Source organism: Spironucleus salmonicida, chromosome 4 (assembly GCF_000497125.1).
Source record: "Spironucleus salmonicida strain ATCC 50377 chromosome 4, whole genome shotgun sequence".
Taxonomy (NCBI): Eukaryota; Fornicata; order Diplomonadida; family Hexamitidae; genus Spironucleus; species Spironucleus salmonicida.
In genome coordinates this window covers 1,316,616-1,331,465 of record NC_090599.1, presented here as the reverse complement: position 1 = coordinate 1,331,465, position 14,850 = coordinate 1,316,616, and the positions used below count along the sequence as shown (strand labels likewise).

General features: G+C 29.3%; 8 protein-coding genes across 8 annotated transcripts; 3 read left to right on the top strand and 5 right to left on the bottom strand. All coding sequences in view use genetic code 6, as the record gives it.

Annotated features, from left to right (window-relative positions):
- Nucleotides 1–139: 139 nt before the first annotated feature.
- SS50377_24340 (uncharacterized protein) lies at nucleotides 140–1,210 on the bottom strand (the record flags this gene model as incomplete). The annotated part of the gene is made up of 1 exon (XM_067908184.1): nucleotides 140–1,210. The coding sequence occupies one exon, from the start codon at nucleotides 1,208–1,210 to the stop codon at nucleotides 140–142; it is 1,071 nt and encodes a 356-aa protein (XP_067765158.1).
- Nucleotides 1,211–1,269: 59 nt separating this feature from the next.
- On the bottom strand, nucleotides 1,270–2,166 carry SS50377_24339 (Ribonuclease H; the record flags this gene model as incomplete). The annotated part of the gene is made up of 1 exon (XM_067908183.1): nucleotides 1,270–2,166. One exon carries the CDS (start codon nucleotides 2,164–2,166, stop codon nucleotides 1,270–1,272), a length of 897 nt encoding a protein of 298 aa, XP_067765157.1.
- Nucleotides 2,167–2,603: 437 nt separating this feature from the next.
- Nucleotides 2,604–3,917, top strand: SS50377_24338 (Condensin complex subunit 2; the record flags this gene model as incomplete). Its single annotated transcript, XM_067908182.1, has 1 exon — nucleotides 2,604–3,917. One exon carries the CDS (start codon nucleotides 2,604–2,606, stop codon nucleotides 3,915–3,917), a length of 1,314 nt encoding a protein of 437 aa, XP_067765156.1.
- A 987-nt stretch (nucleotides 3,918–4,904) lies between these two features.
- On the bottom strand, nucleotides 4,905–7,922 carry SS50377_24337 (ATP-dependent RNA helicase; the record flags this gene model as incomplete). The annotated part of the gene is made up of 1 exon (XM_067908181.1): nucleotides 4,905–7,922. The coding sequence occupies one exon, from the start codon at nucleotides 7,920–7,922 to the stop codon at nucleotides 4,905–4,907; it is 3,018 nt and encodes a 1,005-aa protein (XP_067765155.1).
- A 234-nt stretch (nucleotides 7,923–8,156) lies between these two features.
- On the bottom strand, nucleotides 8,157–8,552 carry SS50377_24336 (GCN5-related N-acetyltransferase; the record flags this gene model as incomplete). Its single annotated transcript, XM_067908180.1, has 1 exon — nucleotides 8,157–8,552. One exon carries the CDS (start codon nucleotides 8,550–8,552, stop codon nucleotides 8,157–8,159), a length of 396 nt encoding a protein of 131 aa, XP_067765154.1.
- A 294-nt stretch (nucleotides 8,553–8,846) lies between these two features.
- Nucleotides 8,847–9,428, top strand: SS50377_24335 (uncharacterized protein; the record flags this gene model as incomplete). The annotated part of the gene is made up of 1 exon (XM_067908179.1): nucleotides 8,847–9,428. The coding sequence occupies one exon, from the start codon at nucleotides 8,847–8,849 to the stop codon at nucleotides 9,426–9,428; it is 582 nt and encodes a 193-aa protein (XP_067765153.1).
- An 11-nt stretch (nucleotides 9,429–9,439) lies between these two features.
- SS50377_24334 (uncharacterized protein) lies at nucleotides 9,440–10,129 on the bottom strand (the record flags this gene model as incomplete). Its single annotated transcript, XM_067908178.1, has 1 exon — nucleotides 9,440–10,129. The coding sequence occupies one exon, from the start codon at nucleotides 10,127–10,129 to the stop codon at nucleotides 9,440–9,442; it is 690 nt and encodes a 229-aa protein (XP_067765152.1).
- Nucleotides 10,130–10,221: 92 nt separating this feature from the next.
- Nucleotides 10,222–14,835, top strand: SS50377_24333 (uncharacterized protein; the record flags this gene model as incomplete). The annotated part of the gene is made up of 1 exon (XM_067908177.1): nucleotides 10,222–14,835. The coding sequence occupies one exon, from the start codon at nucleotides 10,222–10,224 to the stop codon at nucleotides 14,833–14,835; it is 4,614 nt and encodes a 1,537-aa protein (XP_067765151.1).
- Nucleotides 14,836–14,850: the final 15 nt, after the last annotated feature.

The window sequence follows — 14,850 nt, the reverse complement described above, 5'->3', positions numbered from 1 at the left end:
AAAGATATAAATTAACATTTTTGTTTATTTATTAACTGCAATAATATTAGTATCATAATAAATAGGTTAATTGTGTTACGATTATTAATATATATAAGAATTTAACTTACAAAATATAAATTATATACTTATAATATAATCATTTTATTCTCAAGTCTGTCCACAAAGGCTCAAAAGGCATAAATTCTGACCCTCTTTTTATCGATCCAAAAAGTGGAAATCTCACAATATTCCCCTATGTTCCGATTTACTAGTTTGAAACTCCCTCCTATAATTTATGTCCAAAATTTACAGTGAAAAAATCTAAAATCTTTGTATTACTGAATTATATTTGATATAACTCCTAAACACATTCTGCAAGTCTATTTCTTATATTCAAACTTTGCTACTAGCTTTCTCTATAGTTACACTAAAATACTTCATATTCTAAGATCATTAGAGTAAGCATTCCAATTTCGCATAAATTTTTAATTCCACAAACGAACTTTTGTAGGTCTTTTGAAATCTTCTTTTCTTTTTACGTAAGTTTAGTTAAAACTAAATGACTTTTCTCAGCTTCTTAGAGTGCATAACCATAAATTCCAGCAAGAGATTTGTAGTTGAATTTTGGTTCACCATATGCAGTTGCATTTGCTTATTCAGCTTTCAAAGCACCAGAGAGTAACAAGAGGGCGTTAAGAAGGTATTCAAGAACATCTAGAAATTCTGTACGGAGTTCGATTCCTGACTTTTCTTCAGCAACGATTTTATGTGATATGATTCTGATGTAATCTAAGCGTGCCAAACCAGTTTTTAATATATCCTGATTAAAACTGAACAGTTAGCTGTCAATTGCTGTAGCAAGATAATAAAAATGGAAGAAATATTCATCTAATACTGATTTATGGAACTCAGATTTGTTCTGATTTACGATAGATTAGTGGGAAAACTAAGGAATTTTAGAAAAGGTTTTATCAAATTCTTTTTGGTCCTTTCTAGTATTAAGAGCTTCTGTGAATGATAAATATGATGCAAGTTACTACAAATATATGTCGATTTTCTCAAGTGTTTCAACATAAATAGGTTATGACGATTCTATGCATTGTATTGCTTTATGTCTTGCTTAATCAATATTTTGTATGAACGATCTATCTGCTTTATCAACATTCATACATTTGTCTAGTTTAAGCTCTTTTATATACGCACTTAAAAAGATTGATGGACTAGGCATTTCTGATTGTATTAGAAATAAAGATAGGTTCATAAAAATAAATCATATAATAATATTAATCACTTGAACTACCTTTCTGAAACTAAAGATTTATCTGATAAATTATACTTTTACACTACACGGATTCTACCACCATCGTCATTTGTATACCTATTAAATTTTTAAGTAGTAAGCTCAAAACATGCTAAATTAGTTTCATCATTTAATGTACTTCGTATATGTGAAAAAATGCATTATTTCTTCACCATTAAGAATAAAATTTGTTTTATTAAATTTGAATTTTTTATACCTGCAAAACTCTTCTTTATAAAGCCATCCAGAAATTTTGAGAAGCACTCTAAAGGATACATAAGTGAGCTTCCTATAATAAATGATTCATTTGCTTTTAAAGATTCAAGAGCGATGATCATACCAATCAGAATCATGCGATTACTGGTAGTAGAGCTAAACCCCTATGAAAATCTTTCTTATTCGCAATTATTTTCTTTAACAATAATTCCTAATGCTCCTTTGCTAGAAACAGCCTGTGCATTAATATAAAACTTTTTATACATAATTCTTTCAAATTCATCATATTAAATAAATTAAATGTCAAACTAACCTATATCATGATGTTGAAGAATGTGTTTATTATTTCCAAAACTATATTACTTTAATTAAGTTTTTGTAATAATTTATTGAAGATTTATTTTATTATTCTAAATTTATTCAGATTTAACAATATGTATATCATCTAAACTAATTTATTAACTAATAATATACTGTTTTGCTTCGCATATTGTATCAAATAGCAAACATTTATATGCTTTAGCCAAATATAATGGTGGTTTGCAATTATTAAAAATATACGCTATATTATCTGCAATCAAAGCATAAATTTATAGTTATAATCGCTCATCTTCTGTTGTAGAAGAAATATCAAATACTTCTAAGACTTAACTAACTTTCCCTAACATTTTTTAAATTTCACTTTTGTAATACTAGGCTTACTAATAATTTAGTGTCGTTATAAAATGTTCATAAACTGTATTAAGTTATGGCGAATAATTTTTTTCAATATATGTATGGTTATTTAGTGTGAAAACAGTGAAACTATCCTCCATTTTATTTGTGAATAATAGATTACATTATAATATATAATAAAATAAAATTTACATTGCTGATGAATCAATATATTAACAAATTACTAATAAAATATGGATTGATTTTTATTAAAGCAGTCAGTAAATTCTTTTTATTATTTTTTCTATTTTGTGCATAATTATTAAATATTTTCTACCTAAATCTGTGTAGCTTAAAACTATTAGCAAATTTATATGAACATATTATCATAAAATTAATTATAATAAATAATATATATTGTTAATATATTTTTTAACAGTCTAAATTTCAAATGAACCCAGAAGAAGTGCTTAATCTTTGTCTTTAGCTAGCGGCCACTGATAAAATTAACTAAAAAAATTGTTGGTAATTATCCTTAATAGATTAAATTGATGATGTTTTAGATTATGAAAACTGTGATTTTGTCAAGTGTTCAGGAGCAATCTAGGCTTCTGCAAAAATTTATTCGGGGAGAGTCGATGCTTTAGCTCAATAGTGTGAAGGGATGTAAGGTGTAACATTGCCACAATCATAAGAGGATGAAGAGCAATAAATTGTCGAAAAAACATAACGCTCTTAATAAAATCGGAGAAAACCTCTTAAATCAATGACAAATGAATAACTCACTATGAAAATTATACCAAATGCATTTTTTGATCCAGACTTTCACAAAATGTTTGCAATAGCTGATGAGTAAATTTTGACTGAAACGGACTTATTTAAATATTTTGAGATACAAGAAAATGAGCAATTAAGCGAAATTGAAGGAATGTAATAGCTTCTTACAAAATCGCAACGCTTCATGGATGCATCTTAACTACCTGAACCTAGCCCTATTGAACTTAATTATGATATATAAGAAAATGATTTAAATGTATCATATGCTTCACTTTTAGAAACATCAATAGTAAACAAACTTGAGGATTAATAGGATTTCTCTGCAATTAAAAACATTTAAAAGCTTGGGCCGCGGGCTCCCCCAAAACCACGTGCACCAAAGAGAAAGATAGATTTTAATCCTCCTGAACTTAAATTCACAACAATCTCTAAAACATAGTCTAAATTTGCAGTATTTCAATCTGATTCCACCTCTAATCTTAATTTTTAATTCATTGTTTCGCCGATTTTTAACCCATAAAATTGTGGAAAATTCCTTATATCTAACTATCTTTAAACAAATATTTCCAGGCTTCCTTCTATTACTGAGCTTTCTTTCCACAAAAATGTTGCTTTTTAATCCGAAAATTTCGACGAAATCGATAATTTAATCGAAGAATTCCACGATGAAAAATCGATGAACATAGATCTTGTAAGCTAGAAACTTAGAATTGGACTTAACACCATCCAAACTAAGTTCGCTAAAAAATCTAAGTAAATTGATATTCAAGAACTGAAGAAAAAAGAACTTTCTCTGCTGAAAGAAAATGTGTAGGATTTGGTGAAAATTCATTAGACTTATCCAGATGTTCATAGTTAAAAAGTATGCCAAAATGCTGAGGATGTAAGCATTTAAATGATGTTTGTAGGCTTCCTACATTTGGCAAATGAAGGTTAGGTCCATATTAGACAACTTTCGAAAGGTGTTGTTGGCGTCGAAGGAAAATGACTTTTTATTAGTATAATATTATTATAATTAAAATGAACTAAAATCTCTATGGTAAAAATATTGTGTACAGCTTTTATAACTAAATATACTAATAATATGGATTTTGAAGTGAAAATAATGAATTAATCATAATGTTTTAAATTAAAATCACATATGTTTTAAATAAATTGAGCATTGAAAAGTTTAGAAAAAAAGGAAATTTGTTTTCGTCAAAAAATAGATGTCTGATAGACTATATTATTTTAATCTTGACCTTAATAATCTATATAATAGCATAAAACACAAAATTTTATAAATATTATTTAAAAAACTATAATAACAAAATGAATACATTTTATTTCTGATTAAGCTAAAATATTAATTAAATCTATTGTAGAATTGCAGTTTTTGACTAAAAATGAGAAAGAGAAATAAATGAGTTAAATTTTTTATGAATTATTTAAGCATTTTTAATAAATTAAGTAGAGTGAATATGGACATTAACATTTGGTATGCAAACAAGGATAGTATTTCATAAAAATTAAAGAATACATAATGATTTGAGTTTTTCATTTTAAATAAAATTATTTACAAAATAATTTCCCTTGTAAAACAAAATTAATAATAAATATATTTATTACTTCGTTAACATTTTTAATATATTTATAAGTATGAAAATAAATAATCTAATATTAATATATTCAGTTATTCAGTCTATTCTTATTCAACAGAAAAACTAGATAAATAGCTATTTACTAAAAAAATAATAATTATTTTTTCTTAAATATAAAGTGTTGAATATCCAAGATACAAATAAAATTAGCTAATAATATGTTATCGCTTTAAATAAACTAATACTTATTTGTATATCTTAAAATTGTTTAAAATAAAGGAAATTAAATTTTTGCTAAATTTAGAAGTTAAATAAAAATATTATATCTGATAACTCTTAATTGTCTTTAATCATACAGCTTAGGAAAAATCACTTAATATAATAACAGTGTAATATCACTTCATTCTATAAATTACAAATTTCTACACATCTATTTCTTCGATATTTTCTAAACACCCAATGCAAATCTCTTTATCAACTATTCCACCATACAGATTTATAAAAGCTAGTATGACTTGTTATAACCTTACATTATTTTAGCATTACTTAGCAATAATTTTAATTTTATCAGAATCTACGAAATCTTTTTAATCAAAATCATGATTAAATAAAAATTACTCATTGGTAAAAAATTCATCTTCTACTTTATTGAATATTTATTAAAATACTATGCACACTTACTATAAAGCAGCTATGATTCTCTTAGATAGTGCATTTATAGGTACGCTGTAAATTTATTTTTACTCCGAAAATAAATAGAATGATGTATCATTATAACCAAATTCCGATGTGAGAGAAAACACTACCCTTAATATATGTATAGCTAACCCTTATTGGGAGACACATGTCTCTTTTACGTTTCCGTTCCAAAAACTACTTGTCATAATACTAAAATGTTAATAATTGAAAAATGGAGTGATATAATCTTTTTGCGATTGATCTTTTTTGAAATAAGCTGCTCCACAATTCACAGGATGGGTTTCCTCTTTTGATAATACACCATACCATGATTCAAAAAATCTGATTAACTACAACTAGATTTCTTTGCCAAAATCTTTGATATAGATGTTATTTTTCTTTACTACTTCAGTTTGGGAAAGGATACATAATATTTTTAGTGCTTCTTAGTTTGAGCAAGTAAAACTAATAATAATCTATTATTTTGGTATAACGCAAGTTATATCAACTTATTTTTAATATAAGGTAGGTATAAGTTAATTTATTGCTTATAATAATTAAGCTTTTTAATTAGGGAGACAAACAAACTTCCTGAAATGCAAATTCATTCCTTTCTTAAGGTCATATCTTACCTTAAACGGAAATGGTCTTAAAGTACTAATATTAAATCTTTGACAAGTTTAATCAAATGTGAATGATGACTACTAATTAATACCACAAAATATAGTAGTAACCAGGTTTACTAAATTCGTATACCCTACTTCATACTCATCTTACAATAATTGTAAAATAATTGGAGTTTTAGTTTGATTAAAGTATAATCTAGCTTTTTACCAAGCATCTTAATGTTAATCGAGAGTACTTTTACTAAAATCATATCGTATTTCTTCAAAATATCTTTCTATATTCTCACTTGTTGTATCATAAAGTTAAGCAAGAATACATAGTTCTTATAAAGATAATAAGTTTTTATTTTTCAAAGCTGCAAATGTAGATAACTCATATTCTCTTAAAGAATCTGGATTAAGTAACCGTTCCCTACACCAGTATAATTCTTCTTCTGTAGGAATTAATGTGTAAATAGGAAAATATTGTCTCCATAATGCCACAATCTTAGCTTTAGCATAATAATCTGAAAAATTATTTTAATCTTTCTCTAATTAGCTGAATAATTTAATAATATCTGCATACTAAAACTTTCTTAAATTAGTTGATTAATCATAGAAAAACTAAATTCCATCTTTACGCTAAAAAAGTGCTGCCAATTTTACAAAAGAGCGAGTAGACATAGCATTTAGATATCTATTGCTATTTATTTCTTACTCAAATGGGTGGATGAATATCTCTAGGTCAGACTGAAAAGAATTCATAATTAAGGACCCAGTAATATTTAAATTTAATAAATCAAAAAAAGTCTACTACACCTAGTTTATATTAATAATGGACCCTAACTTTGTCTAGATAAGAATTGCATCAGAATCATATTAAAGATATTAATTTTTTATCAGTGTGTCAAAGATACTATGCACAACTTTTGGTTCAACTGCAATAGAATAATTTTAAACAATATCATCAAGAGAAACATTTTAAAATTTTTCTTATTCCTAATAATAAGTTAAAATAAATTAGGGTAATGACTAAACAATATCGCCTTTACTATAACTTAATTATAATCTATCTAAGGCTTCTTATGGCAAGCATGGAATATAACAACCATCTTGGCATCTACCTATTCTTCCGCTACGTTAAATTAAGGATTCCATAGAAGTAAATATAGTCTATAATTAAGCAATGCCTTATGTATCATCAATAAATTATTTTGCTAAGCAAGAGTCTACAACATAGCTTAAACTAGGAATAGTCAAACTTGTTTCACATATATTTGTTGATATAATTACATTACGCTTATTTTAATCTAACTACAATGCTTTTTACTCGTTTGAAAATCTAGAATGGACAAAAACTACATTATATGGTATATTTTCTATTTTAGCGGCTAAATATCTTGTAAGTTACCTAAAATCACCTAGCCCTGGAACAAAGCATAAAATATCACCATTAAGTTAAACTGAAAATTATTATAATAAAATAAGTTTAACTTATTCCGCCATATTCTATAATATTGGTGTAGTATTGTTAACAATATTTGATACTACGTATGTTTCAATATTCGGCAGTGCTTATAATTATCCTTCCATTGGTACTTCCTAAACAGTGAATTTTTCATTAATCATAGATGTCATTTCAAATATAACTGGGTCTTAAAATTTGTCCAATATATTAGGATCAACTGTTGCCGACATGAGAATAATTTTAATATTGCTTTCTTTTTATATCTAAATACACAATGATATAATTTATAAAATCTCAGCACTCATCTCATGAATTTCATCAATAATTATAAAGTCATAATAATATGGAGTTTTCATTAAAATATTAATAGCAGATCCAGTTGTTGCTAATAACAACTTTACAAGAGGACTATCATATGATCGTCTTCCAATTACAAAACCTATATCTTTTCTTAGTGTCAATTAAGACTATTGTGAAATTCTTTCAGTTAATTATGTAACTGCTAGTCTCCTTGGCTATGTGACTAATGTAGTTGAATTAGGGTAACTATCGGCGATAAATTATGGTATTTATGTTGATTTTCCACAACCTGTTGGACCAGTAACTAAGATAGTTCTATGTGAATTAAGTGTTTCTATGAATTTGATGTAACACTCGTTCATTTCAAACGGAAATCTTACATATATTATTTTATATAATATCAAATATTATTTTGACTTTAATTTTATAGTTTTAATTATATTTTATACTAATAATTTTATATTATATTTATATTAAATGAATCACAAGTAAACTTATTCGCAACCATGAATGAAAATTTATAGCTTTGAATAAATTATCAAATTTCATTATAATGAACACTGCTATGTTGGAAAAAGAATAAAACTTTAAATTAGTCATTTCAAAAGATATTCTTGCTTCTCGCCATTAATCTTACCCGTAGGCTCAAAGCCAAGTTTCGACCAGAACCCGGCTAGTTTAACATAACAATTAGTGTAAATAATCTATTTTCCAGCCTCTGCCTTATACATTTCGACTAACCGAGCTCCTGCACCTTTAAATCTTCCAGATTTATCAGCACAAAGTTTTTAGATAATTTAGCCTTCTGCAGTCTTTAAAAGTCTAAAAGATGCGACAACTTCTGTGTTTTCGATGAGAGCGAATTACTGTGCTTCATTGTCCAAACGCAATTCAGTTTCATCATGCTCGTAGTTATCAAAAGCTACCATTCTAAGAAGGATTATTTACTGGAAAAGTTGCTTGTCATTTATTGCAGAAAATTATTTCATCATTTTATAAATCCGACTGTTACGAAGGTTTGTAATATTATATCAAAAAATTTGCGTGTTGGTTTTGTATATTATAAAGGTTGTTGGAAAAGTAAATTAAATATATATATAATAATTTATATTGCATAAACTTATTTTATAACTTTATGTATTAATATGATAAGTTTCTTATAATTTAGAAAGCTTAATTATATTAATTTAACTTATTCATAATGACTAATATAGATATTAAATTAAATTTTATTATCTATATTATTATATAAGAAATAAAATAATATAAAATAATTTCTTTCTTTGATGTCAAGTGAATAGTGTGAATTAGAGAAATCAATCTCTGAAAATAGAAAATAACTAACAGAGCTTAAAAATTAATTCTTCAAACATGAATAGGCATTAATGAACTGGAAAGGTAAATTTAATCCGGCTTGCATAACAACTAAAATAGATGATTCACTTTATGTAAAATAACTTGCTGAAAATCATTTACATTATATTCAATTTTCTAACCAGCTAACATCAGCTTTATTTGACTTAGAAGATTGGGAATACTGTTGGCTTACAGTACTTTAACCAGTTTAATCTGGAGCAGTACAATAATTGTAATTAGAGGTTACTGAGCGATTGGGGTATAATTATCATACATAAGCTTTAGAATCTTTATACCAGAATCCATTTATTGCAATTGGAGAAGTTAAATAAGTTAATTTTAATGAGTAATAATTTAACATATCCCTAATTTAGAGAAAAATTTTAAAGGTTGATATTAAACTAGCAAGGATATATTTCACCGAAAAAATAGAAAGTAATCTTGTTATAATAGACTTTAAGGTATATCATCCTATGATTGAGAGCGTTAGTAATTTAGAAAAAAAATAATGATTATCAGTTTATCACTTAATTAGTAGTTCCAAAAAATCATATAGATGAGTATTATCAAATTCAGTATACAATACACAACCTTACATAATTTGATTTATAATGGCTTATATCTCTTGAAATTCTACATCTAGTTAGTCATAAATATTATCTTTTTATATTTATTCAATCATTTTATCATCAGTTGCCTCAAACATGGATTATACTGTTGAATTATGAGATAGAAATTTACTAACTCGTGTTGGACTATAGCGTGAAAGTACAAATTCCAGATAATCGCTAACTTATGTTGAGGAAATAGAGCCGTAATGGTTTACAAGTTAACGTATTAGAAAATCTGAAGTCAGCTTGGTATCACTTAGTGTGAAAAGACAAAGTATAGTATTATTATCGTAAATTGCAGATTTAAAGTCATAAACAAATGGTATTTAAAATTCTTATGCAATGTGCTCGATTAAGAAAACCTACTTTACTAAGTCAACAAGTTGATCTTCATCATGAATTTAAAGATTCTGCAGTAACTAATTATCTTTATAAGGATAATAAACCATATTTTTTGATTCTCTTATCATAAACTTTGGTATAAATTTACTATTTATTCTTTTAAGATAGGTTAAATCACTAACATTTTTTGATTTTTTAAATTTTTACTCTATATTTTCATCGACAAATTACACATGAGAACATTCAATATCTAGTAGCATTGTGATCAAGTTTAGCTCAGAATAAAAACATACTTAGAATATTTTATATTATTATATAATTTTTGTTATAATTTTAATTTGCTTCAATTTAAATGGCTACAGTTACTATGGAACAGTCTGCTTTAGAAATCGAGCCATTCTTCATATAAAGCCTCGTAAAAGCATAATACGGTGCTTTTCCGATAGATTAATACACAATGGCATATGTAACATCTAGATTTATAGTTTTACACTGCCTTCCTATTAAAGAGGAGCGATTCCTCCCTTTGCCAGCAACGACGCAGTAAGTTATATACGTAGCGTCAACATATGATGGTGAAATTTTTGCAACCTTGGAGAAAACTGCAACCGACAACCAGATTGGTATCTATTCAGTTACATCTTAAAAACGAATTTCTAACATCATCATTGACGATATTCCTCTTTATATTGAATTTGGTAAATAAAACAAGTGCCTTCTCCTTCGATATATCAACAAGACGATAATTTTGGCCTGGCACAGAGCTTAAATTGATGATATTTTTGAGACTACAGAGGGTTCCCATGCTTTAGATAAATCGAACCTGAACTAGGCCATAAACGTTGATTATAAGCTCAAAATTCATTTTTACAGACACTAGGATGGAGAATATAAGCTGTTTCCACCTGCAAGGTTAAACCACCAATTGTAACATAAAGTTGTTTTCACTAGTTTTATTACTCATCATTTGGCAATTATTATTACAGAATTAGGCGAAATCATGGTCTTTAACGCTCCAAAATTTAGTGGTTTTATACCTGTTAAAAGGTCTTTAAAGGAACCTATTGAGACATTAAGTGATGAACCCGCAGGTCAATTTGATATTAAATTCTTAGAATTAACAGGAAAAGTGACGGCGTTTTATAACCGAGGAACTAAGATTATGATAGGCACAAGCAAAGGAGAGATTTACTATTTAGAACTAAATGAATCAATAGAATAACATGCTCAACGATACGACCAATCTCTCTAAGTGAAAGAAGAAGACAAACTCGATCATCCAGGCACGATTTAAGGTAATATTTTCTCTTCCCAAGAAGAAACATACACACAAGAAGAGCTAGAAATTCTAATTGATTCTCTCCCAAAAGCGACCTGCCAGGGCTTCGGAAACGTACAAATGACTCAATATCCTTATGAAATTCTCCAATTTTCAAACTTAAACGTCGGAATCCGCAACATCACGTTCACAACCTCCTACGCCATTATAGAAGGCGATAACTCCGTAATTTACATCTGGCCAATAACGAACCAGACGCTATATCTGCACCCAAAATTCGAATCTCTGCTCTATAAAGAGGACATCCATAGCCTCATTCAGGACCAACAGCAGCAGATGCAGCAAAAACATATCAAAATCGACCTCACGAGCGTCCCCGAAGACGTCCAGCGCATATTCAAGCAGATAACGCCAGAATAGCTAGATGTACAGGCGCTTGGTGCCGTAATGCGCCATTCAAACGAGGAGGACAACGACATCGCGACTACGAACACGCTCATTTTGTTGCAGCAGCTGGCGCGCGAAATCGACCCGGATTTGGCCGATTTCCAGCTCAATAAGGCCACGCCAGTACATATTTGGTCCGATTTGATCACCGGCGTCCCGATTTCGAACCTGGCGCCAGCACCGCTCCATCAGTTCACGTTCCGGCCGCGTCAGACGCTCGCGGACACGCACGTACTGCCAACAGGCTTCCGGCTCAACAGCGCGTTCGAAATGGTTAAAATTACGCATTCGCATTGCAACGCGATAACAGACATTCTGGTTTTCACTTCAAAAACACGCATTTTCGCGTCTTCAGCGTCGAAATTCAGCATTTTCGCAGAATTTGAGCTAAATAGCGAGATTTTGGACGTCAGAATACACCCCAGCGGGCTGCAGTTTTACGTGGTCTACAGCGATGGAATTGGGCAGTTTGTGCTCTATTAGGGCCTTATTTAGCTGATTCACTTCATGACGGTAAGCGGCATTCGCTAGGTCAAAATAAGCCATGGGGGCGGCTTCCTGGCGGCGATTTGCGACGATAACTGTCCGGTCAGCATCAACATTTACAACAACGAATTGGTGTATTTAAAGCAGCTGAATTGTCACAACGAGAAAATCACATTTTGCGATTTCCTGCCTGGCGATTCATGCGTTGTGAGTGTTAGCCAGGACGGTGCGTGCTACGGACACTTGATTTCGACCCTGGAGCGCGTTTTCGAGTGTTTATTACGTGGGGTCAAACTCGATTTAATTTTCGTTATTACTGGCCAGCAAATGCAGTAGGGTCTTTTGTAGCGCGAAATAGAGATCGCAGAGGATATTCAAATGGATGAAGAGCCCTAGCACGAGCTCAGAGAGCTACAGACGGAAGATTTTGCAATTTGCGGTATCGACTCGAACTCACATTATCATGAAATTGTTAACGGGAGACAGATCCATGAAGTCAAAATAAACTCAACTGCAACCGCATATTGCGCGGTTCCGATGATGAACTCGTCTTGGGATGTTTCTTTTATTCAAAAAGTGCATAATATCAATTAGTAAGAGGAAATGTCGTCTATTGAGCGTGAAGGGTTAACTCCTACAGCTGCAATTTTCAACAAATAAGTTAGCGAGTACCTTGAAAAACCATAAAATTCATTGGTTTACAAAGAGAAAGTTGACTAGCCCGATAAATTTTATAAGCTTAATGACCAGGCAGGAAATCAGCGAAACGAGGAATTTTCAAGTAGACCTCTTAGATTCGTGCTATTGGGTTCGAACACAGGTGTTCTATCCTGCTATGATTGGCCTTTACGTGACTCAAAGCCTATTTTTTCTGTTCAATTGCATAATGAAAAAATCAACGAATTGCATTTAATTGATGGGACAGTCCTAATATCAATTAGCGAAAATTAAATTTTGCTTTCTAATTTGAAGTTCCTCATTCCAGCACAAGCGATTTTTGGTTAAAATATTCGTAATAAGGCCCTTACTAAACTGAAAACTTTATTTGATCAGAATCAGAACAAGAAAGTTTTGGTCCGGCTTCCCTTAATGCGTATTACACCTCCTTTTACGTTCCATTGCGTAAATCGTGAGCGTGATTTTAGTAAAATTTATGATAAAATTTTAATGGATTTGGTAGTTGTTTCTAGCGAAATGTGGGTTTATAATGACTTCCGTGAAAGTATGCTGAAAGAAAACGCTAGGGAACGTATTAAGTCATTAAGTTAATGTATTTAGCATATAAAAATAAAATTAGCAGAATAGTTGCAAGATGTTCATATGTCGATTTCAAATTATAGTAAAACACTTCTTGAAAACGAAGAATCTTATAAATTGGAACATTCAAAGATTTATAAAATGTCTAGCGAAAAGTATACAAATTTAATTACTAATTTGCGATCGGAGAACAAAAAATTATCAATGTAGATAGAAAAATAGAATAAGACACATGAATAGGTTATGATTGACCTATAGAAGTAACGCAAAGTTTAATTGGATTAATTAATCAATAAGCGAATGAGTTAATGCTAAGAAAAAGAGCTTGAAATAGACCATTTAGATGAAATTTTAACACATTAAGAGTAAACTTTAACAGAAGAACTTAACCAATTAAATTAAGAGCGTAATGAAGCTATTTAAATCGTATAAAAAGCTTCATCTCAAACTTTATCCAGAGAGGAGAATGCAGCAGCGGCATTACGATCTTGGTAATCAATGTAGTAGAGAAGAATAGTAACGTTATAATAATAGATTAAGTTTATTAATAAAGAAGTAGATTAAGAAAAGAATAGGACACAATCCAAATAAGAAGAAATTTAAGTTTTAATCGAAGAAACTAATTAACTGACTAAATAGTTGACTTAGAAAGATTATAACTTACAATTAAGAGAAAATGAAATATTTACTCTCAAAAATTAAATTCATGACTTATCTAAAAATTAATTTGTTCTTTCACATTAAATTTAATCTTTAAAATCAGAGATTAGACCGAGAGATGATTTAGTAAATGATATGAAAGAAAGAGTAAATGAGCTAAATGTTAAATTGGAAAGTAGTTAAAGCTAGTGGAGCGAGATTTAGTAGCTAACAATTGAGACCTAAAATAAAGTTGACGACTATTAGAAACAGTAGAGATTAGGAACTTAGAAACTTAATTCAATTGAGCGGTTATTTGATATGTTGAAAAAGGAGCTCCGAACTTTATTATCAGATTAAGATGTTTCGTTATATTGTAAATCTGTACTGCTATTTATGATTAGATGGAATGAAGTTAATAAAGAATTAAGCGAAAAAAGTAAGAAACGCGAACACTCTGATAACAGAGTATAAATTGAATTTAGTTAACAGAAAGATCATTTGTAGACTAAGTTAGAAGATTTGTATACGAAACTGAATAAAGAAGATTTTAAGTATGTTAGCACTCAGGCATTTTCGTTAGATGAAAATTCAGCACTATTAAACGAGTCTCATAGACTCAGAGATGAAAATATAGCATTAAGATCTTAACTATAAAAAGTACAAGCTATGATTGAAGCATTAAGAGTAAAAGAGCTAAGCTAGAAGTTAAAAGCCACAAAAAGTACAAGTAATAGTCCTATTCGTACGATAGTCACGAAACGAGCACAAAGTTAATTAAGTTAATTGGAGTAAGAAAGTGTCATTTTACGAGGTATTGTAAGTTAATTGGGATAGATAGGTAAAAAGGATGACTGAAGGTAAATATATTTT